The 26915-nt window shown below is 35.1% G+C and overlaps 1 protein-coding gene across 4 annotated transcripts in view; it reads right to left on the reverse strand.

Moving 5' to 3' along the window:
• Nucleotides 1-26915, reverse strand: part of SPATA6 (spermatogenesis associated 6) — a 163227-nt gene that overhangs the window by 102281 nt on the left and 34031 nt on the right. For all 4 annotated transcript variants that reach the window (XM_057548124.1, XM_007164491.2, XM_057548120.1 and 1 more), the window contains 2 exons: nucleotides 2959-3000; nucleotides 1784-1908 (listed from right to left, as the gene is read on the reverse strand). In XM_057548124.1, the coding sequence (XP_057404107.1) occupies nucleotides 1784-1908; nucleotides 2959-3000 (167 nt within the window). The remainder of the gene's footprint in view (nucleotides 1-1783; nucleotides 1909-2958; nucleotides 3001-26915) is intronic.

Here is a 26915-nt window from a genome sequence, read left to right on the forward strand (position 1 = left end):
ACCATCATCACCAGAAGTCTCACTTTTTATATTGTTAAAAACAACAGGCCCAAAATTGAGTTGCTTACGCTAAGCTCCATGAAACCAAACAGATTTAAATTAATTACAGTTTCGGCTCTCCCAGAAATGGAATTTTAAACCAGTCAATCAGGAATTGCCTGACTAGCACTCACTAGGTAATCCATCTGATTAGACCCTCTGCCATCCCCTAAATGAAAGGAACCTTGCAATAATCAACACACTTTTTGGTCTAGTATAATTTCCTTGTTCCTGCTCCCTTCTGGATATAAAAATCTTTCATTTTGCACAGCTCCTTGGAGCTTCTTTCTGTCTGCTAGATTGGATGCTGTTTGAATCAAATCAATTTTTGCTCAAATAAACTCAAAATTTTTAATATGTCCCAATTTATCTTTTAACAATATATATAGACTTTTTGCCTTAGTAATCCAAACTTTTTTGATACATGTGAAAGTAACTCAAATTCAATAAAGAAAAATACCTGTTAATGGTCCATATTCTTATGTTTATATTGCCAATTTGGTATAATACAGCATTTTAAATTACTTTTAAAAAAACTTTAATTTTAAAATCAGATTTTTTTTCATTGCAGGCTTCTAGAAAGTCCCTGAAACATTCTTGGAAGACTTTTTGGGCTAATGGACACTGAAAATATCCCAAAGGAGGTATATTTTAATAGATTTACTAGTCAACTTTTATACTTTCAGCAAGCTGAAATTTGCTATTTCCTACAGGAAATAGAGGAGAAGTTACTTAATTCACCATATTGGCTCATGTAGCACCCCAATTTCCTTACTGCTCTAATATCTCCTAAAGTTAGTGAAAAATATTTGTCCAAATAATTTCAACCTAGACAACTTTTACTTTTTTCTTCTTTGAAACAGCAGGGGCTTCACTCAGTCTCTCTAGGCAGAAGGCATTTTCAGGAATAAAAATATTATTAATTATCCAATAAAACTGAAGAAGTTGCAGGAAAAGATGAGAGTTGGCTATCACTTAATGCAGCTTTCACTTTTAGGTGTATGGATACGTATTTCCATTACATGAACATATAATAATTATTCTATCCAAACTCCTACTAATGGACATTTCAATTATTTCCATTTTTCATTATTATGAACAATGCTACAAACGAACATTCCTAAGAAGGCTCTTAGTATGCCAGACAGAATATATCTTAAAGCTATATACCTAGAAGGTCATAGGCTATGAGAATCTTGGCCTTCACTAGATAATCCTGGATTGTGGTTGTTCCAATTTACATGACATAGCAACATATACAAGCTTCCATTTTTCCATGCTTTTGACATTTGTCAGATTTATTAAATTTTACCAATCTTATGGCTATAAAAATGAAATCATATGATTGTTTTAATCTGAATTTTCCTAAATGCTAATGGGATTGTGCATGTTTTCAAATATTTATTGGCCATTCTTTTGGGAGAAAAATAAAGAGAAGAGAGACAAAGACATAGGGACAGTGGGGAGGGGAGGAAAGGGGGAGAAGAAGAGGAGAGAAATCTGAAGAATATAAGGCAAAATAATGCTTGTTAATTTTGGAAGGTAGATGCATGCATTTTGGTAAAGTATTTTCATTTAGGTTTCAGTAAGTTTAAAATAACATCATAATTTCATAAAGCAATTATGTTTTAAACTAAATTAAACTTTGAATTAGGTCTTCACATTTCAGATATTGAGGGCTATGTGGTGGTTTTTGACAATGATCCTGCATCACGATTTGATTCAGAAAATAGTAAGCACTTACGCGAAGGCAAGAAATCCTCCTCATGGTAACCTGGCGGTTTGAGTCATGGTGTCCAGAAATTTGATTTGGACCCGGGAACATGAAATCTCGTGTATTCTCATCATATGTAGACAGTGTTTCACCCACTACAAGAAAGATATCCTATGATTCAAATTATAACAAAATATGCTATTTAGAAACAATATCATCAAGTACAAATATATAATGCCTGATGCCTTAATGAAATACCTGCTTCAGGGTCATGGACTTAATTTTTTTTCTATGAAAGGGAAATTAAAATAAAGTTATGTTAAACGAATTAACACATTTCCTTATTCAGAAATGTCATACATACTACTAATTCTCCCTCCCCCTTTTGTAGAAAGGGGATGTTCATGTAAACTTTTTAAGTACATATGAGTTCCTAGAAAAGAAAATCCTTTTAAACATATCAAACTGACATAACATTTATACATATAAAACTTAATTACCATCTCCAGAATTTTTTTTTTCTATCTTCCATTCTTTTCTACCTGCCATTATGAGATATTAGGTTACATATTAAAAAAAATATAGACATTTTATAGAATTTGTGGTTACCGGAATTAGGTATATACGTGATATTCAAAAATTTTAGACTACTAGCTTTCAACAAAATATAGTTCCCTATTTCTCACATAAAATAAGGATTTAAGATAGAGTCTTCTATAATCATAGAAATCAATAATAAAAATAAAACTATCCTTCAGATTTTAACTCTACCTACTGCAGGGAGCTGTACTGTTTATTAAATAGGTACAGTTTTAATTCCCCTACATTCCCAATAAAAGTTAATACACAAAAACAAAGATAATGAACTACTTTATCAGCAAAAGCATATTGGTTTAGAAAAACCACAAAAACTTAAAGAAGTTAATTTTTATGAATGTCACAAAATATGCTAGGATCATATCAGGTTATTTCCCACTTTAAATTATGACTATTCAATTTTAGAACAATGTGTTCAAATATAATTTATGTCAATCTTTCTGTATATATTATTTTGGCCTACTGACATTTTACACATAGTAGACCAATGCTAGAGACTCAACATTGCTCTTAATTTGGGAAGAAGGGGAAAACATGAGATTTTTTAAAAAGCATTTCATTGAAATGAGTTCAGATGTCAATTACCTTATCAAAATACAATACAGTACCTGGCGGAACTAGCTGAATCAACTCAAACAATGCCGTATCATCTGAAAGTTTAAAGAAAAATTTCCTTAAACAAATTTATAATAAACAATAACTAATTACTTTACCACAGAAGTACCTAAAAGCCAAAGTAATTGCTCAGTAGACTACATATATGTTTATATCTTAGTATACTGTGTATATTTTTTGGTTGCTATGTATCTTGTGGATTTATTAATCTCTGGTAGAAATTAATCTTTATAGGTTTTTTTCTGATTTTTTTAAGACCTTGTTTTTTTAGAGCAGTTTTATTTACATTGACAACAAAATTGAGAGGGAGGTACGGAGATTTCCCCTATGTCTCCTGCCCCCCAAAACATGCATAGCCTCCCCACTATCAACATCATTCACAGGAATGGTACATTTTTTCCCAAGGATGAACCTACACTGACAAATCATAATCACCCAAAGTCCACAGTTTACCTTAGGGTTCACTCTTGGTGATGTACATTCTGTGGGTTTAGACGAATGTATAATGACATTGTCCATCTTTACAGTATCATATAAAGTATTTTCACTGCCCTGCTCCTCTGCTCTCTGGTTATTTATCTCTCTCCTCCCTACAACCCACCCTCTGCCCACCACAACCACTGTCTTTTTATTGTCTCCATAGTTTTGCCTTCTCCAGAATGTCATATACTTGAAATCATACAGTATATAGCCTTTTCAGATTGGCTTCTTTCACTCAGTAATATGCATTTAAGTTTCCTCCATGTGTTTTTATGGCTTGATAGCTCATTTCTTTTTAGTGCTGAATAATATTCCATTGTCTGGTTATTCCACAGTTTATTTATCCATTTACCTACTGAAAGACATTGGTTGCTTCCAAGTTTTGGCAATTATGAACAGAGCTGCTATAAACATCCACGTGCAGGTTTTTGTGTAGACATAAATTTTCAACTCTTTGCATAAATACCAAAGAGCAGTATTGCTGGATCATATGGAGAGGGTATGTTCAGTTTTGGAAGAAACCGCCAAACTGTCTTCCAAAGCGGCTGTGCCATTTCGCATTCCCGCCAGCAATAAGTGAGAGTTCCTGTTGCTCTGCATCCTCACCAGCATTTGATTCTGTCACTGCTCCAGATTGTGGCAATTCTAGGAATGTACAGGTATCTCCTTTTAATTTGCGTTTCCCTAGTGACATATGATGTGAAGTATCTTTTCATGTGCTTATCTGCCATCTGTATATCTTCTTTGGTGAGGTGTCTGTTAAGGTCTTTAGCCCATTTTTTAAAAGGGCTGTTTGTTTTCTTATGGTTGAATTTTAAGAGTTCTTTTCATATTTTAGATAATAGTCCTTTATCAGATATGATTTTGCAAATACTTTTTTTCCAACCTGTGGCTGGTCTTCTAATTCTCTTGATTTTGTCTTTCACAGAGCAAAAGTTTTTAACTTAACTGCAATCCAGCTTATCAATTATTTTTTTCATAGTTTCTTTCAAAGACGACACTATGGTGTCTTTGGTGTTGTATCGAAAAAGGCATCACCATACCCAAGATCATCTAGGTTTTCTCCTATGCCATCTTCTAGGAGTTTTACAGTTTTGCATTTTCCAGTTAGGTCTATGATCCATTTAGAGTTAATTTTTGTGAAGGGTGTATGGTCTGCATCTGGATTCACTTTTTTTTTTTTTTTTTTTTTGCATGTGGATGTTCAATTGTTCTAGCACCATTTACTGAAGAAACTATCTTTGTTCCATTGTATTGCCTTTGCTCCTTTGTCAAAGATCAGTTGACTATATTTATAGAGGTATATTTCTGGGCTCTCTGTATATTTTTATAAAAATAAATGATGTCTATTTCTTAAGCAGAGTGGTGAGTACAGCTAGGTAGATTACATAACTCACACTTTTAATATATCTGAAGTACTTTATAATAAATTTTTAAAATAAAAATAAAATATAAATTATGCCCTTTCTACCTTCTAAGAACCCATGAATATAATTTTTTTCTTTCTTTAAATTCTGCTGGGCTTCCCTGGTGGCGCAGTGGTTGAGAGTCCGCCTGCCAATGCAGGGGACGCGGGTTCGAGCCCTGGTCTGGGAGGATCCCACATGCCACGGAGCAGCTGGGCCCGTGAGCCACAATTGCTGAGCCTGCGCGTCTGGAGCCTGTGCTCCGCAACAAGAGAGGCCACGATGGTGAGAGGCCCGCGCACGGCGATGAAGAGTGGCCCCCGCTTGCCACAACTGGAGAAAGCCCTCGCACAGAAACGGGGACCCAACACAGCCATAAATAAATAAATAAATAAATAAATAAATATTAAATTCTGCTATTTTCATCCAAGGGAAATCTCAGTCATTTAACCCAATACTTATATGTCCAGTTTTTGAAGAAATATTAAATATTCCTTGTAGCTTACCATTCGGGGCTGTAATAAGAAAAAAAAAAAACTGATAACAGTCCTATTCCTCAAGCACCTGACATTGCGTTGAAAAGGCAAACATTAAATGAAATAAAGACACAAATAAATATATAATTATAAACTACAAGTACAATAAAGGCATTCAGGTAGTGCTATAAGAGAGTATAACAAGATAATCTTGTCAGGGAGTCAGTGAAGGCTGAGGAAGAGCTCTTCAGGACTTGACCCATAGCATGAAAAGGTGTAAACTAGGAGTTAGGGGGGTGGGAAACTAGAGGTTTTCAAGCAGGAGGAACAAGATGTATGAAGGCTCTAAATGGAACATAGCAGGGTAATCTGAGAGATTAGAAGGTTCAAAAACAAACCTTCTGCTAAAATCGACTTGAAAAGGTAGATAACTAAAAAATCTGCTTGAAGGCAGGAGAAACCTAACAAGGTAGTAAAAAAATTACAAGTCTGAAACTCAGTATATGAAGTAAACACAGGACTTCCCTGGTGACGGAGTGGTTAAGAATCTGCCTGCCAATGCAGGGGACATGGGTTCGATCCCTGGTCTGGGAAGATCCCACATGCCATGGGGCAACTAAGCCCATGCGCCACAAGTACTGAGCCCGCGTACCGCAACTACTGAAGCCCCCGCACTCTAGGGCCCACATGCCGCAACTACTGAGCCTGTGTGCTGCAACTACTGAAGCCCGTGTGCCCAGAGCCCATGCTCCGCAACAAGAGAAGCCGCTGCAATGAGAAGCCCGCACACCGCAATGAAGAGTAGCCCGTGCACCACAATGAAGAGTAGCCCCCGCTCGCCACAACTAGAGAAAGCCCACGTGCAGCAACAAAGACCAAACGCAGCCAAAAATATATATATAAAATTTAAAAAAAAAAATCTGTATTATTTAAAAAAAAAGAAGTACACAGAGAGATAAGCCTGGTATTTGAGGTTACTTTTCCTTTTGGGTATCTGACAGTTCTGACAGAGGTAGCTAAGAGGCTAAGAAGCTGAGTATAGCTTTTGATAAGCTCATACAAAAATTGGAGTATCATGACCTTGGGAAGAGATGAGAAGGGAGGTCTGCAGGTAAGAGAAAATGGCCTGATAAAATGGCTAGGCTATAGGACTGAATCTTGAAAAGGTAAACCAATTCAAAAAGATACATGCGGGCTTCCTTGGTGGCGCAGTGGTTGAGAATCTGCCTGCCAATGCAGGGGACACGGGTTCGAGCCCTGGTCTGGGAAGATCCCACATGCCGCAGAGCAACTGGGCCCGTGAGCCACAACTGCTAAGCCTGCGCGTCTGGAGCCTGTGCTCCGCAACAAGAGAGGCCGCGATAGTGAGAGGCCCGCGCACCGCGATGAAGAGTGGCCCCCACTTGCCGCAACTGGAGAAAGCCCTCGCACAGAAACGAAGACCCGGCACAGCCAAAAATAAATAAATAAATAAATAAAATTTAAAAAAAAAAAGAAAAAAAAAAAAGATACATGCACCCCATGTTCATTACAGCACTATTTACAATAGCCAGGACATGGAAGCAACCTAAATATCTGGTGACAGAGGAATGGATAAAGAAGATGTGGTACATATATACAATGGAATATTAGCCATAAAAAGGAATGAAATTGGGTCATTTGTAGAGACATGGATGGACCTAGAGACTGTCATACAGAGTAAGTCAGAAACAGAAAAACAAATATCATATATTAATGCATATATGTGGAATCTGAAAAAATTGGTATAGACAATCTTATTTACAAAGCAGAAATAGAGACACAGACGTAGAGAACAAACATATGGATACCAAGGGAGAAAGGGGGATGTGGGATGAATTGGGAGATTGGGATTGACATATATACACTACTGACACTATGTATAAAATAGATAACTAATATGAACCTACTGTATAGCACAGGGAACTCTACTCAGTGCTCTATGGTGACCTAAATGAGAAGGAAATTCAAAAAAGAGGGGAAATATGTATACATATAGCTGATTCACTTTGCTGTACAGTATAAACTAACACAATATTGTAAAGCAACTATACTCTAATAAAAAAAAGTTAAAAAAAAGAGAGTAAAGAGTAAACTAAAAATAGATAACCAATGCTATACACTGAATATCTGTATCCCCTCAAAATTCATATGTTGAAATCATAACCCCCAATGTGATATTTAGAGTTAGGGCTTTTGGGAGGTTATTAGGGCAAAGCCTTCATTAAAGAGATTAGTGTCCATTAGTGCCACTGGCCCAAAAGACCCCAGAGAACTTCCTTGCCCTTTCTGCCACATGAGGACACAGAGAGAAAATGGTATTCTATGAACAGAAAGGGGACCCTCACCAGACACCAAATCTGCTGGCTCCTTGATCTGGGATTTCCCAGCCTTCAGAAGTATGAGAAATAAACTTCTATTATTTATAAGCCACCCAGTCTATGGTATTTTGTTATACCAGCCCAAATGGACTAATAAGACAGCCAACTAAGAACTTAGGCTTAAATCTGAATCATCCCAAATCCTGTCTAAATTAAGTTGATCCAGAATTGCTAGTGCCCTCTAGAAACAATCATAAATCTTGTCTGAAGGAAAATATCTTCATCTAAGGTTTCAAATTATTTCTAAAATTCTTACATACAAAATCTGACATTTAATGAAAATCGACCAGGTATATAGGAAAAAAAGGCCATTGGGATCAAAACACAAGAGAAATACAGGAAATAAAAACAGATCAACAAGAGATCCAGAAAAATTAGTTATCAGACTGCAACTTAAAATATGCTTAATATGCTCAAGAAAATAAAATATAAGATTGAGAATGTCAGCAGAGAACTAGAAACTGTTACAAAGAACCAAGTGGAATTTTTTTAGCTAAAAAATAACCAAAAATTAACCACAACAAACGGATTTACCAGCAGATTACAAATGACCCAAGAGAGAATTATGGAATTGGAAGACAAAAATAAATATCTTGAGAGAGGCACAGAAAGCCCAAAGGTTGGAGTAACAAAAAAAAGAAGAAAAAAAAAAAAAAAAGGATAGAGTAAGAGGATCTAACAATGTGCAACTGGATTTGTAAAAGGAGAGAAGAGAAAAGGGCAAAAGAAATATTTGAAAAGTTAATATCTCAGAATTTATCTGAAGAAAGATACCAAGATACAAACATCAGCAGAACAAATTTTTAAAACACACACACACACACAGAGTTGGGCACATCAAAGTTAAACTACAGGAAAACAAAGACATAAGAGAATATGCTAAAAGAAGCCAGCAGAAAATGACAAAATACCTTCAAAGAAGTAACAATAAGATTAACAGATGATTTCTCAACAGAAACTAAGGGAGCAAAAAGACAATGGAATAGTATTTTCTAAGGGCTGGAAGATAGTCATACCAATATTCAGCAAAAATATACTTCAAAAAAGGTAAAATAAAGACATTTTCAGATAAATAAAAATCAAGATATCTATCATCAAAAGACTATAAGAAAGGAATTATGAAAGGATATTCTTCAGAAAGACACAATAAACTGAGAAGCTCAAAAAATGAAAGGAAATAAAGAGCAACCAAAAAGGTAAAATACAGTTGTAAAGTGAAATGAATGATGCCTATACAATAATAGCAATAATATTCTCTGTAGTCTCATTGCACACTAAGTTAAAATGCATAACAAAAAATAACATATAATCTAGAAGTTAAGTACTTGTAGGTTCTTCACTGTCCTAGAAGAGGTTAAAATAAAAATATGTACACAACTCTGAAAACTCAAGCATGCATGCTGTAATCTCTATACTAACCACTAAAAAAACAAAATAAAGAACATGTACCCTCAAGCTAATAAAAGTGTAGAAATGAAAAAGCAAAAAAATAGTTAATTCAAAGAAAAGTAGAGGACTTCCCTGGTGGTCCAGTGGCTAAGACTCCGTGCTCAGGTTCTTTCCCTAGTCAGGGAACTAAATTCCACATGCTGCAACTAAGAGTTTGCATGCCACAACTGAAGATCCCGCATGCTGCAACTAAGGATCACAAGTGCCACAACTAAGACCTGGCGCAGCCAAATAAATAAATAAATATTTTTTTAAAACTATTAAAAAAAACCAAAGAAAAATAGAAAAAGAAAAGCACTAATATTCAACAATCCAAACAAATAAAAAGTAGATATCAATATGGTAGATTTACACCAAAATATATCAGTAAAAACATTTTTTTAATTTAACATTTTTAGATAATGAGGATTCACAACAAATTGTCAGAATACGGAGATCCCATATACCCTTTATCCAGCTTCCCCCAGTGGTAACACCTTGCAAAACTATAATAAAATATATCACAACCACTGTGACACTGATACAATCTACTTATTTTATCCAGATTAAAAGTTTTAATTGTACTCATTTGTATGTGAATGTGTATGTCTATATTTAGTTCTATACACTTTTATCGGGTGTGTAGGTTTGTGTATTCACCACCACAGCCAGGATACAGAATAGCTCCACCACCACATAATCTCTTATGTTGCCCTTTTGTAACCACATCTATCTCCCTCCCCAACCCATCCCTAATCCCTGATAACCACTAATCCCTATAATTATATCATGCATTTTTAGAAATACTCTAAATGGTCCAATTAAAAGACAGATTAGATTAAAACAAAACAAAACAAAACAAAAACCTCTCTCCAAGTACCACTCATAAGATACATGTAAAATGTAAGAATACAGAAAAACAGAAAACAAAAATATAGACAAATATATAACATGTGACAACTAAAAGAAAGCTGGTTTGGCTATACTATAAAAGATAAAGTCATCATTAAAGCAAAGGCATCAAAATAATAAAAGGTTCAATTCACCAGTTGATAAATGCCTGGCAAGACTGGTCAAGAGAAAAGACACAAACTACTAATATCAGGAATGAAAAGAAAGACATAGAGATATTTTAAAATCTTAAGGCATTACAAATAATTTCATGCTACAAATGTATTGAATGTGTCTTATCTGAATCACTGTCAAACAAACTATTATTAAACAATTATAGAACAATTGGGGAAATGTGAACTGAGTGGATATTTGATGATGCTAAGAAACTGTTAATTTTTAGGTGTTCCTTTATTTTAGATATCCATATCTATAAATGAAAGGATATATGATATCTGAGATTTACTTCAAAATAATCTGATATATTAAAAAGATCAAGTTCCTACAAAAAGGAAACTTAAAACTTATGCAGATATAGAAAAAACTGAATAGTTGTGTATATATGTGTGTATATACAGATATATGTGTAGATGCACACACACATACACAATCCATTATTTAAAACCTTACAACAAAGAAAACACTAAGACAGATGACTTCATTGGTGAATTTTCAAACTTTTAAGGAAGGAAATAATGTTGATTACATGCATACTCTTTTGCAGACCAGTAAAAGAAGGAACACTTCTCAACTTACTTTATAAGCCCAGCAAAACCTTGATACTAAAACCTGACAAGAACCTTACAAGAAAGGAAAATGACAGGCAATCTATTTCATAAACAGAAATGTAAAAATCCTATATAAAATATTATCTAATCAAATCCATCAATATATTAATATGGTTTAATATTAAAAACTAAAGCAACATAATTCACCACCTGAACAGAATAAAGAAGTATTTCATAAAAGTTAATAATCATTCATTTTCAAATAAAAACTTAGCAAACTAGAAATAGAAAAGAACTTTTTTAATCTAATAAAGGCTGTCTACCAAAAACCTAAAGCAAACATCATACCAAGTGATGAAATGTTGAAGCTGTCTCTGAGATCAGGAATGAGACATTCACTTCATTCACTGCTATCACTACTATCATTCACTTCAACATTTTATTGGAGTTCTGAACCAGTGAAAGCATAATAAAGCAATAAAAAGAAATAAAAAATATAACTATAACAAAAGAGAAACTATAATTCTCATCATTTACAATGTGATTGTGTACATAAAAAGTCCAAAGGAATCTAAAGACATTTTTTAAATCAATACATATAGCGAGGTTGCTGGAAACAAGGTAAATATGCCAAATAATATATTTTTTTATATATCAGCAACAGTTAGAAATGACATTATAATCTTGTTTAAAAGTGTGAAATACCTAGAAAAATAATGAATTAAAGATATTAAAGATGGCTACACAAAAGAAAAAAATTAACAGAGGAATACATGCTTGAGAGACATCAACCAATCATAATGCATGGACCTTATCTTTATCCCAATTCAAACAAAAGACTTATTTTTTAAGTTATAAGATAGTTGAGGAAATGTGAACTGAATTGATATTTAATATTAAAAAATTGTTCATTTTTAGGTATGATATGGTACTGTTCCTATATTTTAGATATTGATATCTAATAGATAAAAGCATATGATGTCTGAGAGTTGCTTCAAAATAATCTGGAAAAGGGTGATGAAGTAGAGAGGTACAGTTAAAACAACATTAGCCATGAGTTGGTAATTATTGAGCTGAGTGATGAGTACAAGGGGGTTCATTATTCTCTTTTAGTGTCCACTTTTGTATATTTATAAAATTTTCTCTAAAAAAGATTTTTTTGTGTTTTTGGTTAGAGAAAGTTGTGTGCGTGTGCTCTAATAGCATCACCGTGAGAGCTCCCATTATGCTGTTTTTTGTTAAAGTTCTCTTCTGCCTTTTCCATCAGAAATTCTAAAATAAGAGAACACACATTCTACATGTTCAACTTCACATTCCTCCTTCAAATGTTATTTAGTTATCTAAATAAAATCAGTTTAAAATTTTCAGAATTCCTCCATATTTCCTATAATTTGTAAACTGAACATATATTAATTTTTCTTTAAAATAACAATAATAAAAGTTTTAAAAAGAGGATAGTAGAAGCACTAGGCTCTTAAGAAGTTAATCCTCTCCTTTTAGTCTCATGCCATCTGATTTTGTCAACTGCTCATCCTCCTTCTTGCTACAATCTCTTAACTTCAAGTCCCTACCACTTTTTCACTGAAGATAAAACAGGCTTATTTTCCTCTCAAACCTAAGACTTGCCATAATTTTGAACAACGTCAACTTCCATGTGAATGTTGTATCCAACAGTTCTCTGACCTCCTCAAATCCAGTGCACATATACAAGGATTCTGATTATTTATTTACATGTCTGATCCTTATTTTATTAAGATGGATACTCATTTGAACAAACGGCCTATATTTTATTAACTTCTGAATCCCCTATATTCTCTCACAGTGACTGAATCTGCACAGGCAATCAAAAAGTTTAAAAAAACAAATTTTATCATAAGCCAGTGGATAAGCAACTTTTGTTTTGGAAGACTTTTCTATCACCCCTTGAATCACACAGCATATTCCATGAATACATCATGCTGTTTCTCATCCTATTATCAACAAATGGAAGAACAGAAAAGAACTAATGCTAAAGATGATACTGAAATAAGAGACTGGCATTTAAGAAACTTGGTCTATTGCACTTACAATAATTATAATATCTGATCACAAAGTAAAACCCTATCCTTTAGAAAATATCTGAACATAAAATTTTATTAGAAATCAAACAAATTAAGCAAACTTAGGATAAACATACTAACACTATATTTTTTCTGATGTCACTTATTCTGTAATCTCAACTATTTGAAAAACATTATTACAAAGCAGAAAACTACATTTTTTAAAAAAGGATATGGGTAGTCAAAATAATAGTATTTACTACCATTTAGAGAACATCTTCTGTGTGTCAGGACTGACTGAGTTCCTATGAGCTTCAAACAAATCCCTAAAACAACCCTAACAAGCCATTATTTCCATTTTACAGATAAGAAATAGAGACTAACAGTTAAGGTTACCAAACATAAATTCCTGAGCTGAGATTTGAGCTCAGCCTGCACTGTTTTCATTAACAACTCTACTAGAACTAGAAAGCAGTAATTTACAAAATATACAGTGAGGTAAGGAAGTTATATTTTGAATGAGGAGTAGAATAAAGAGATAGGATAGTAGCTAAATGAGGGTGAGGATGAAGACAGGAAATATTTTTTTTAAGATGTAAACATACAACATATTTATACAGTGTGAGGGTTAGCAAGAGAGACACTGCAAACACAGAGGGAAAAAAATCTAATGATCAAGATACTAGAGATGGCACAAGGAGATGAATAAGAGGGACAAGTAGAATAATCTTGAGCAGAATGAAGAAACCTCATCCTCCAGGACCAGGAGAAAGGCGATAAGAATGAGAAACGATGTAGATGACTTTTAGGACAAGGAAGCAGTAAACTGAAGTGATTCACTAACATGGCCTCAATTTTAGTCAGTGAAGTAAGAAGTAGTCATCTGTTCATCTTAAGAAGGCTGGAGTTTAAACAGAGACATCCAATAAGAGAAATGAATATGTTTAAAATATCTACAAGATAAATTAAAAAGGAAGTTCTCCAAGAAGTAAAAGGACTGAAAGGCAGCACTGAGAAATAACTTGTGTTAGCATCAATCTGAAGGTTATGAGAGCCCATCAGCAATACCAAATTAACCTAGTATAAAAAGCCAAGAAGGCAAGTTGTAGCACCGACCCACGAATGGACATTTATTAAGAATCTCCTATATGTCAGCTTTGATGTAATACCTGACATAATGAAATAAATAAGTTAAAGTACGATATAGAAAGTTTCAAATGTTTTTACCAACACAAAAAGGATATACCTTTCTAAGCAACCATGTCATGATCATATTTGATTCCTATCCCAGATGCTCAGGGAAAACATCAATAAATTCCAAGAAGCAGTAATATTATAGGCTACATGCTCTGATTGAAAGACAAATTAACAATATTTTTTAATATTTAAACTAATCATGGATAAATATTTGAAATACACTGAAAAGACATTAGCAGTCTTCAATATGAAGGTTCAGCAAAATGACTGGATACACAATAAATATTTTTATCACTTTCTTGTGTATCAACCATAAAAAAAGGGAAAAAAGGAAAATTAGGTGAAGAACCTTATTCTCTAAAGCCACAAAATATATAACAGTTAGAAATAAACATAATAAGAAATATATGGCAAGTATACGTATACACAGACACACACACACACACACTCACACACATACTCCAAAACCTTGGTAATATGTTGAAAGAAAGCATAACTTTAGTAATTCAATATACATCACCTATCTACATGGGAAGAATGAATAATGTAAAAATGCCAATTCTCCCAAAATATAATTAAAATTAAAATTCAAAGAGGTTCATCTTAGACCTTAAAAAATGATTTTAAGTTCATCTAGAAAAATAAACATGTAGGAATATAAATGTGTGTTTACTAAATGAAAAGAACATAGATTATATAAAGCTGTAATAATTAACTGTGCACTACTAGCCCAAATACAGATACTTAGAATAATTAAACAGATATAATGGGGGTGGGGGACAAATGGGAGAGTACACAGAGACAGGATGAGGGTAGAAAGGATATTAAGGGGAAACAGATTTCTGCCTCAGATAATGGCAATTTACATAAAGCAGACCAATCGTCTTACTAGGAAGACTAAGAAAATCAGGTCAAGTTATTTTTTAAAATCTGCTTGAAGGCACAGAGAAGATAATACAGCAGTGAAGAATTACAGGGCCAAGTTCTAGGAGAAGAAAGAAAAGCCAGGGAGATGAGCCAAACATTGGAGCTGCTTTCTCCCCAAGGGCATCTGCTAATTCCAGAAATGGCAAATGAAGGATTGATAAACTTAGCTGAGATTTTGATGGTCTCACAGACCTAGAAGCAAAATATCACTACAGGGGCTATACCAAGAAGGACAGGTCTTCATAAATTCTCCACAGTTTGTATAGAGCCCGTAAAAGACAACATCACAGGAATAAGGATGAACTGGAAATACCCTGGTGTTGTACACGGATTGAAACCCAGCGTGAAATCATCTTAATCTCTGACATTAGATTGACATGTTTGAGGATTCTTAGTGTCACTAGCAGCCTACCGAAGGGAAATAAAAGTCAAACATAAAGCCTACCTGGAGAATGATAGCATGATGTTATGCCTCCAATTACTTCTATAATTTTTCACATACAATGTTCAGTACTCAAAAGGAATTGTACAATTATTTTTAGGGAACTGTTCAGCAGTATCAACAAAAGCTAAGTATACACCTATTCTATGACCCAGAAATTCCACTCCAAGAGAACTAGTATAAATGTTTACCAAAAGATATTTATAAGAATATTCATAATAAGCCAAGACTAAAAACCATCCTCATTAACAAGAAATGAATAAATTACAGTACATTGATATAATGGAATACTAAAGAGCAATAAAAAAGAATGGACTACTGAAATACAACAACATAGGTGACTCTCACAGACATCTGGCTGAGTGAAAAAAAGCCATATTCAAAGGAATACATATTTATGATTTAATTTATATGAAGTCCAAAACCAGACAAAAGTAATCAATGCTGACAAAAGTCAGAATAGTGATTATCTTGAGGGGGGTTGTGACTGGTAGAGGCACAAGGAAACCTTTTTGGATGCTGGAAATGTTCTCTATCTTGATGAATGGTGCTCATGGATGGACACAAATGTGAATAATCATTGAAGGGTACACTAAGGATTAAAATCAGTATACTTTAGACACTAAGAACAGCTAAGAAAATCTTCAAAAAGAATAAACCTGGGATAAACAGCAAAGTCCTAACGTATAGCACAGGGAACTATATTCAATATCTTGTGATAAACCACAATGGAAAAGAATATTTTAAAAAAAGAATGTATATATGTGTATAACTGAGTCACTCTGCTGTACAGCAGAGATTGGCACACCAATGTAAATCAACTATACTTCAATAAAAAAATAATAAATAAGTAAAAGTGAAAAAAAAAAAAGAATAAACCTGGAGGGCTTAAACTACCAGATACTAAAACTAAAGCTCCAGTAATTAAGAAAGCATAATATTTATGCAAGAACCATGAAACAAAATAGAAGATCTATTTTAAAAAATCCACATGTATGTAGGCACTTAATTTGTGATAAAGTAAACATTACAGAGCAATGGGAATAAAAGTTTCTTCACCAAACGGTATTGCTCAATTAGATATACATAAAATAAAAATAAAATGTTATCCCTTCTTCATACCATATATAAAAATAAGAGCCAAGGGGACTGTAAATCTGAATGTACATGGTAAAGAAATAAGGTTTCTAGAAAATTATATAGAATATCTTCATAACTTGGGGTAGGGAAAAAAAATTCTTCAACATGACCCAAGAAAAGCACTAAACATAAAGGAAAAGATTAATAAATCAAACTACATTATTAAGTCAGACTATATTAAAAATAAACTTGTTCACCAAAAGAACAAGAATCACTAATGGATTAAAAATGCAAACCACAGAGTGAGAAGCTACTTGCAACACATATAACTGACATAAAGCTTATTAACTAGAAAATATAGAGAAGTCCTACAAATTACTAAGAAAGTAATAAACAACCAAAAGGAGAAATGAGCAAAAGACAAGCATTTCACACACAAATACAAAAAGATGTCCAAAAAAGATGATGTCATGTATCTTCACGGAAATGCAAAATGAAACCACTGTTCACTCACCATAATGACTAAAATGAAAAAGTCTGGCAATGCCAGGAGTTGGCAAGGATGTGGAGAACAGAACTTTCATCAATGGCAGAGTGTATATTGATAGAGAAACACTGGAAAACTGTTTGGCATTGTCTACTCATACTGACCCTAAGACTCAGCAATTCCGCTTCTATATATATATAACAAATAGGCATGCATGCTCATGAACATCAAGGCATGTAATCAAGAATGTTCATAGCAACTTTATTCATAACAGCAAAAACTAGAAATAACCTAAATGCCCATTAATATCTGTAAATAACAGAATAAATGAATTGGAGTAGAGTCACATAATGAAGATACTATATAGCAATAAAGATAAATGAATTACTTATCAAAACACAAATCAATTTCTCAGCAAAATGCTGAGCAAAAGAAGCCAGGAACAAAAGAATTTGCACATTACAATTCCATTTATTTAGTGTTCAAAAATAGGCAAAACTAAACGACAATATTAGACATTAAAATGGAAATTCCTTTGTGGAACACAGAGGAAATAGAGATTAGGAGGTGGTATAAGGAAGGCTTTCTGAAGTTTTGGCAATGTTCTAATTCTTGACCTAGGTTGTAGTTACATGGGTATTCACACTGTAATATTTCAGTGAGCTACAAATGAATGCTTCCAGTTAGAGATAATAGGTTAAATGTATGCATTAGCTTTTGTTCCCTTCTGAACCCTCACTAAAAGAATAAAAGGATTAAACACACACACATACCAACTCACAATGACAAAACTAAAGAGAAAACAGTTTGAACAAAAGTGGTAACTGAGTTAACAGCCTGGAGAAAGAATCTTAAGCCAATAGAGAGGAAAGCTTAGAAGCAAACCATTTTATACTAAGGAACTCCTAAGAGATGTAGCAATTGGTGGTGCTAGGTACCTCTGGAAATGACAGAATCAGTGGGGCTAAAAATCAGAGTAATAATTGAAAGTTGAAGAAGCAGTCAAACCCCAGATCCTTCTTCCAATTTACACTGCTAGGAAACTGCTCTTCCCCATTCCCAGGCAGGTGACTGGAAGTTATTCTCTAGAGAGCTGGAGGAGAGGCGGGAGGGAGGGGGGGAATGGAAGTTGATTAGGGGAAGGAGAGGGAAGAAGAGGGTTAGGAGGAAGAGAAGGAGGGAGAAGGAGTAGTAGTAGTAGTAGTAGTTGTTGTCTTCACTGGAATGGAAACAGCAGGTACAACTGACAGCAGGGGTAATACTATATGAAAACAGGTAGATTAAGAGTCTGGGCTATACAACGAGATTTTACTACAGCTTCTTCCACTACAAGGTTCTATAAACAGGTCGCCAAGTATATAGCCTCTAGGAGAAATATGTGAATGATTCTTCTACTGAATATGACCAGCTGAAGAGAAAAGACATAAAAAGATAGTGACATAGGGCTTCCCTGGCGGCGCAGTGGTTGAGAATCTGCCTGCTAATGCAGGGCACACGGGTTCGAGCCCTGGTCTGGGAAGATTCCCACATGCCGCGGAGCAACTAGGCCCGTGAGCCACAGCTGCTGAGCCTGCGCGTCTGGAGCCTGTGCTCCGCAACAGGAGAGGCCGCGATAGTGAGAGGCCCGCACACCGCGATGAAGAGAGGCCCCCGCTTGCCGCAACTAGAGAAAGCCCTTGCACAGAAACAAAGACCCAACACAGCCATAAATAAATAAATTAATTAATTAATTAAAAAAAAAAAAGATAGTGACATAATTTCCAATAAAATGACCCAGAGAAATCACCTACAATAAAGTACACATTGACAATCTGCATCCAGGAGGAACCCCAACAGACTTAGCAATTAGTGGTACCAGGCACCTCTGGCACATAACTTCCAAAAGCATTTCAGTCTTCTACTCTTAAATATGAACAGATGGCCAATAATTTGATGAAATATGAAAGGCAGAATATGAAAGGCAGAAGCAAAAACACAAAACACAAAATAAAAGCGAAGACAAGAGTTTTCAAGTCTCTCCAAACCTCCCTTCCATAAAAACATATGCAGCAATTACACAGCAGAAAACTACAGACAACATTTACAATAAAATAAGATGACAAGATATCTCCACAAACCCCAAGATAAAGCAGATGATGACAAACCACCAACAACCACAAAACCTGTGAGGCATCAGCATCTATCTATGCAGCAGAAGCAGAAGAAAGTAAGGGAGTACCTAAAGGACCTGGGAAGAGATACCCTAAATACCCAACTGGTACTCAGTAGGAAGCAGTAGATCAATCTGAGAAAAGCAGTGGAAATTGGAAGGGTGTTTGCCCATTCCAATAGCAGGTGAGTTCAAAAGAGTACAGTAAGGTCCAAAGGTGGTAAAGTAGTCTGGTAGCCTGTAAGAACTATAGAAACTGAACACCCAGGGTTCCTGGACAAGATGGGGCACAAGAAACCAGGAAAAACTGTAGAGAACAGAATGCAAAATAGACAGGATAAAAACGTAGAAAGAGAAAACCCAGAAAAAGAAACAACAGCAGAAGAAAACTAACAAAAGTGGAATGGAACAAAGGCAGAAAATTCCAGAAAGCAAGCCACCATACTTTGAACACTACATAAGGGAGCTTGGTGAAGCTATAAAAAATTGTCCTAAATCACGCTTCCTTCTAAGAATTCACGGGAAAAAATCTAAATTAAGAATGAGCAAAGAAAAGGATCACAGTCAAACACATACCAAGTTCTTGTTTAAAAGATAATAATAGTGAGCAAAAGAAAAAAGTTCCTACAGTGAAAGCATCCAAAAGACATGCTTGCAAAATAAATAAAAACTATAATCTACTACTTGAAAATGAAGGAAGTAATATAAGATATTAAGTAACTACATAAATCAAATTTAGAAAAACACAGAAGAAAGATGGTATAACTTAGGAAAGAAGCAGAAATAGAGAAGGAAGTTGTTTCAGAAATGAAGATTAAACTAAAACAAAAGCAAATAATCACAACAGATAGTATCTTAAAAGAAATAAAAGAACAAAAAGTTTTTTTAATCAAAAAGAAACAAAAAGATTTTAAAATACAAGTAAAAATAACAAATACTAAACATGCAAAAAATATCCAACATAGACCCTGATGAAAAACACTAAGGCAAAGAAAGAAAATAAATATTAAATGGTATATATAGTTCATGAAACTTTACAGAAATGAAAAAAGATTACAAACTACAAATGAAGGAGAATGCACTGTACCTAAGAGTACCAAGCCATAAAAAGCAACTTCAGGACATATTCTAGTAAAATTTCTAGACTTTAAAAATAAATAAAAAAATTTTAGGCCTCTAGGCAAAAAAACAAAAATGATTCATAAGTGAAAGAACATTAAACTGTGAGAAAATAATATAAATACCTGAGGGAGAATTGGGGTTAAGTTAAGCAAAAACAAAAAAACTAAAACTATAAAACTAAGCAAAGGAGAGAAAGTAATTATTAGTTCAAGAGAAAACAAAATCCTTGTAGAAAAAGTATGATAGTATATATACCACATGGTTCAGCTATAATACTTTTTTATATGATCTTAACAATATAATCTAAAATTATGATATAACTATTAAGAGAAGAGAAAGACAGAAAATGGGCATGTATATATTTTGAGAGCAAAGAGAGAACATATGAAAAGTATTTAAATCCTCATTTTCCATAAAGGAAAGTAGAAATAATGTCCAATATTTAAAAATCAAACGTTTCAAATTCAGTATAAGCATGTTGGGAGACACGGAGGTGAATACAAAGAAAAACAATTTTTAAAAAAAAGAAAAGTAGTCCTCAGGGGAGTAGGAAATGATGGAGGATAGGGATGTTACAGGACTGCTGTTTGCAATCAGCTCTGTAGACTATATGTAACTCTGCTATGAAGAAAAATAAAATAATTCTATAACCAATTAAAAATATAATTTCAATATAAGTAAAAACCAGACTTAAGGTAAGACATTAATATTTACATATATGCATATATATGTATGTATATACCTTGTCTGAGAGCAAGTCCTACAGAATAATAAAATTAATTGCCTGGTAGTTCTCTGGGTGAAAAGTTCTAACACCATGCGCACAATATGCTTACCCTTTCCAGTCTGAAGAACTTGCCTTGCTTTGACACTGCAAATTCAGTACTTGTAAATTGGACAGAAGAAAAAGTTCCACTTTCTTTTCAAATAAATAAATAAATATTAAAAACAAAAACCACTTCATAAAGGAAAGTAAAAGGCTAAAAATAAAGCCAAAGAAGGAAATAGCCCTTTTAGAAGGGATACAAGTGAAACAAAAGTACCCCACACTAGCCAGAATCATTCTGGAAGGGGCCAAACACAAGCAGAATATAGCCAATAAAACGTCCATCAAAATATTACATGGGTGTTTAGTATTGCCAGGTATTATTTCTGTGAACAATTTACAGTGAAGAAAGAAAAATAAACACAGCTGCTAACAAAATATATTTCCAAATATAGTTTTTAATTCCAATAAGTTTGCTAAAGGTATCAGTGGTCTCAGAAGTATCAGTGATCTCAAGAAGAGTATAAAGTTTAAAAACAAAGGGTTTAAATAGAAAACAAATTTAAGATTTGTGTCAATATACTATATACCTTCTGAATCTACCATTGACACAATGAATCACTGCCACACAAAGTGAAGTAATGAAATAAACAATACAGGTAGAATTGTTACTGAAATTCCTCAACTGTAAAGAAGTGGCCTGGACGGAACCAAGATGGCGGAGTAGAAGGACGTGCTCTCACTCCCTCTTGCGAGAGCACCAGAATCACAACTGGCTGCTGGACAATCATTGACAGGAAGACCCTGGACTTCACCAAGGAGGATACCCCACGTCCAAGGACAGAGGAGAAGCCGCAGTGAGACGGTAGGAGGGGCGCAATCAGAGTAAAATCAAATCCCATAACTACTGGGTGGGTGACTCACAGACTGGCGAACACTTATACCACAGAAGTCCACCCACTGGAGTGAAGGTTCTGAGCCCCACGTCAGGCTTCCCAACCTGGGGGTCTGGCAACGGGAGGAGGAATTCCTAGAGAATCAGACTTTGAAGCCTAGTGGGAATTGATTGCAGGACTTTGACAGGATTGGGGGAAACAGAGACCCCACTCTTGGAGGGCACACACAAAGTAATGTGTGCATTGGGACCCAGGGGAAGGAGCAGTGACCCTGGGGGAGACTGAACCAGACCTACCTGCTGGTGTTGGGGGGTCTCCTGCAGAGACAAGTGGTGGCTCTGTTTCACCGTGGGGATAAGGACACTGGCAGCAGAGGTTCTGTGAAGTTCTCCTTGGCGTGAGCCCTCCCAGAGTCTGCCATTAATCCCACCAAAGAGCACGGGTAGGCTCCAGTGTTGGGTTGCCTCAGGCAAAACAACCAACAGGGAGGGAACCCAGCCCCACCCATCAACAGTCAAGTGGATTAAGGTTTTACTGAGCTCTGACCACCACAGCAAGAGGGAGGGAACCCGGCCCCACCCATCAACAGTCAAGTGGATTAAGGTTTTACTGAGTTCTGACTGCCACAGCAACAGTCAGCTCTACCCACCACCAGAGCCTCCCATCAAGCCTCTTAGATAGCCTCAACCACCAGAGGGCAGACAGCAGAAGCAAGAAAAACTACAATCCTGCAGCCTGTGGACCAAAAACCACAGTTACAGAAAGATAGAGAAGATGAAAAGTCAGAGGGCTATGTACCAGATGAAGGAACAAGAAAAAACCCCAGAAAAACAACTAAATGAAGTGGAGATAGGCAACCTTCCAGAAAAAGAATTCAGAATAATGATAGTGAAGATGATCCAGGACCTCGGAATAAGAATGGAGGCAAAGATTGAGAAGATGCAAGAAATGATTAACAAAGACCTAGAAGAATTAAAGAACAAACAAACAGAGATGACCAATACAATAACTGAAATGAAAACTACACTAGAAGGAATCAATAGCAGAATAACTGAGGCAGAAGAACGGATAAGTGACCTGGAAGACAGAATGGTGGAATTCACTGCTGCGGAAGAGACTAAAGAAAGAAGAATGAAAAGAAATGAAGACAGCCTAAGAGACCTCTGGGACAACATTAAACGCAACAACATTCGCATTATAGGGGTCCCAGAAGGAGAAGAGAGAGAGAAAGGACCAGAGAAAATATTTGAAGAGATTATAGTCGAAAACTTCCCTAACATGGGAAAGGAAATAGCCACCCAAGTCCAGGAAGCGCAGAGAGTCCCATACAGAATAAACCCAAGGAGAAACACACCGAGACACATAGTAATCAAAGTGGCAAAAATTAAAGACAAAGAAAAATTATTGAAAGCAGCAAGGGAAAAACGACAAATAACATACAAGCGAACTCCCATAAGGTTAACAGCTGATTTCTCAGCAGAAACTCTGCAAGCCAGAAGGGAGTGGCATGATATACTTAAAGTAATGAAAGGGAAGAACCTACAACCAAGATTACTCTACCCAGCAAGGATCTCATTTAGATTTGATGGAGAAATCAAAAGCTTTACAGACAAGCAAAAGCTAAGAGAATTCAGCACCACCAAACCAGCTCTACAACAAATGCTAAAGGAACTTCTCTAAGTGGGAAACACAAGAGAAGAAAAGGACCTACAAAAACAAACCCAAAACAATTAAGAAAATGGTAATAGGAACATACAGAGCGATAATTACCTTAAACGTGAATGGATTAAATGCCCCAACCAAAAGATATAGACTGGCTGAATGGGTACAAAAACAAGACCCATATATATGCTGTCTACAAGAGACCCACTTTAGACCTAGGGACACATACAGACTGAAAGTGAGGGGATGGAAAAAGATATTCCATGCAAATGGAAATCAAAGGAAAGCTGGAGTAGCTATACTCATATCAGATAAAATAGACTGTAAAATAAAGAATGTTACAAGAGACAAGGAAGGACACTACATAATGATCCAGGGATCAATCTAAGAAGAAGATATAACAATTATAAATATATATGCACCCAACATAGGAGCACCTCAACACATAAGGCAACTGCTAACAGCTATAAAAGAGGAAATCGACAGTAACACAATAATAGTGGGGGACTTTAACACCTCACTTACACCAATGGACAGATCATCCAAAATGAAAATAAATAAGGAAACAGAAGCTTTAAATGACACAATAGACCAGATAGATTTAATTGATATATATAGGACATTCCATCCAAAAACAGCAGATTACACGTTCTTCTCAAGTGCGCACGGAACATTCTCCAGGATAGATCACATCTTGGGTCACAAATCAAGCCTCAGTAAATTTATGAAAATTGAAATCATATCAAGCATCTTTTCGGGCCACAACGCTATGAGATTAGAAATGAATTACAGGGAAAAAAACGTAAAAGAGACAAACACATGGAGGCTAAACAATACGTTACTAAATAACCAAGAGATCACTGAAGGAATCAAAGAGGAAATAAAAAAATACCTAGAGACAAATGACAATGAAAACACGACGACCCAAAACCTAGGGGATGCAGCAAAAGCAGTTCTAAGAGGGAAGTTTATAGCTATACAAGCCTACCTAAAGAAACAAGAAAAATCTCAAGTAAACAATCTAACCTTACACCTAAAGAAACTAGAGAAAGAAGAACAAACAAAACCCGAAGTTAGCAGAAGGAAAGAAATCATAAAGATCAGAGCAGAAATAAATGAAATAGAAACAAAGAAAACAATAGCAAAGATCAATAAAACTAAAAGTTGGTTCTTTGAGAAGATAAACAAAATTGATAAGCCATTAGCCAGACTCATCAAGAAAAAGAGGGAGAGGACTCAAATCAATAAAATCAGAAATGAAAAAGGAGAAGTTACAACAGACACCGCAGAAATACAAAGCAACCTAAGAGACTATTACAAGCAACTTTATGCCAATAAAATAGACAACCTGGAAGAAATGGACAAATTCTTAGAAAGGTATAACCTTCCAAGACTGAACCAGGAAGAAACAGAAAATATGAACAGACCAATCACAAGTAATGAAATTGAAACTGTGATTAAAAATCTTCCAACAAACAAAAGTCCAGGACCAGATGGCTTCACAGGTGAATTCTATCAAACATTTAGAGAAGAGCTAACACCCATCCTTCTCAAACTCTTCCAAAAAATTGCAGAGGAAGGAACACTCCCAAACTCATTCTATGAGGCCACCATCACCCTGATACCCAAACCAGACAAAGACACTACAAAAAAAGAAAATTACAGACCAATATCACTGATGAATATAGATGCAAAAATCCTCAACAAAATACTAGCAAACAGAATCCAACAACAAATTAAAAGGATCATACACCACGATCAAGTGGGATTTATCCCAGGGATGCAAGGATTCTTCAATATACGCAAATCAATCAATGTGATACACCATATTAACAAATTGAAGAATAAAAACCATATGATCATCTCAATAGATGCAGAAAAAGCTTTTGACAAAATTCAACACCGATTTATGATAAAAACTCTCCAGAAAGTGGGCATAGAGGGAACCTACCTCAACATAATAAAGGCCATATATGACAAACCCACAGCAAACATCATTCTCAATGGTGAAAAACTGAAAGCATTTCCTCTAAGATCAGGAACAAGACAAGGATGTCCACTCTCACCACTATTATTCAACATAGTTCTGGAAGTCCTAGCCACGGCGATCAGAGAAGAAAAAGAAATAAAAGGAATACAAATTGGAAAAGAAAAAGTTAAACTGTCACTGTTTGCGGATGACATGATACTATACATAGAGAATCCTAAAACTGCCACCAGAAAACTGCTAGAGCTAATGAATGAATATGGTAAAGTTGCAGGATACAAAATGAATGCACAGAAATCTCTTGCATTCCTATACACTAATGATGAAAAATCTGAAAGAGAAATTATGTAAACACTCCCATTTACCATTGCAACAAAAAGAATAAAATACCTAGGAATAAACCTACCTAGGGAGACAAAAGACCTGTATGCAGAAAACTCTAAGACACTGATGAAAGAAATTAAAGATGATACCAACAGATGGAGAGATATCCCATGTTCTTGGATTGGAAGAATCAACATTGTGAAAATGAGTATACTACCCAAAGCAATCTACAGATTCAATGCAATCCCTATCAAATTACCAATGGCATTTTTTACGGAGCTAGAACAAATCATCTTAAAATTTGTATGGAGACACAAAAGACCCCGAATAGCCAAAGCAGTCTTGAGGCAAAAAAATGGAGCTGGAGGAATCAGACTCCCTGACTTCAGACTATACTACAAAGCTACAGTAATCAAGACAATATGGTACTGGCACAAAAACAGAAACACAGATCAATGGAACAAGATAGAAAGCCCAGAGATTAACCCACGCACCTATGGTCAACTAATCTATGACAAAGGAGGCAAGGATATACATTGGAGAAAAGACAGTCTCTTCAATAAGTGGTGCTGGGAAAACTGGACAGCTACATGTAAAAGAATGAAATTAGAATACTCCCTAACACCATACACAAAAATAAACTCAAAATGGATTAGAGACCTAAATATAAGACTGGACACTATAAAACTCTTAGAGGAAAACATAGGAAGAACACTCTTTGACATAAATCACAGCAAGATCTTTTGTGAGCCACCTCCTAGAGTAATGGAAATAAAAACAAAAATAAACAAGTGGGACCTAATGAAACTTCAAAGCTTTTGCACAGCAAAGGAAACCATAAACAAGACGAAAAGACAACCCTCAGAATGGGAGAAAATATTTCCAAACGAATCAACGGACAAAGGATTAATCTCCAAAATATATAAACAGCTCATTCAGCTCAATATTAAAGAAACAAACACCCCAATCCAAAAATGGGCAGAAGACCTAAATAGACATTTCTCCAAAGAAGACATACAGACGGCCACGAAGCACATGAAAAGATGCTCAACATCACTAATTAT

This window comes from Balaenoptera acutorostrata, chromosome 1, assembly GCF_949987535.1.
Source record: "Balaenoptera acutorostrata chromosome 1, mBalAcu1.1, whole genome shotgun sequence".
In the NCBI taxonomy this organism is placed as follows: Eukaryota; Metazoa; Chordata; class Mammalia; order Artiodactyla; family Balaenopteridae; genus Balaenoptera; species Balaenoptera acutorostrata.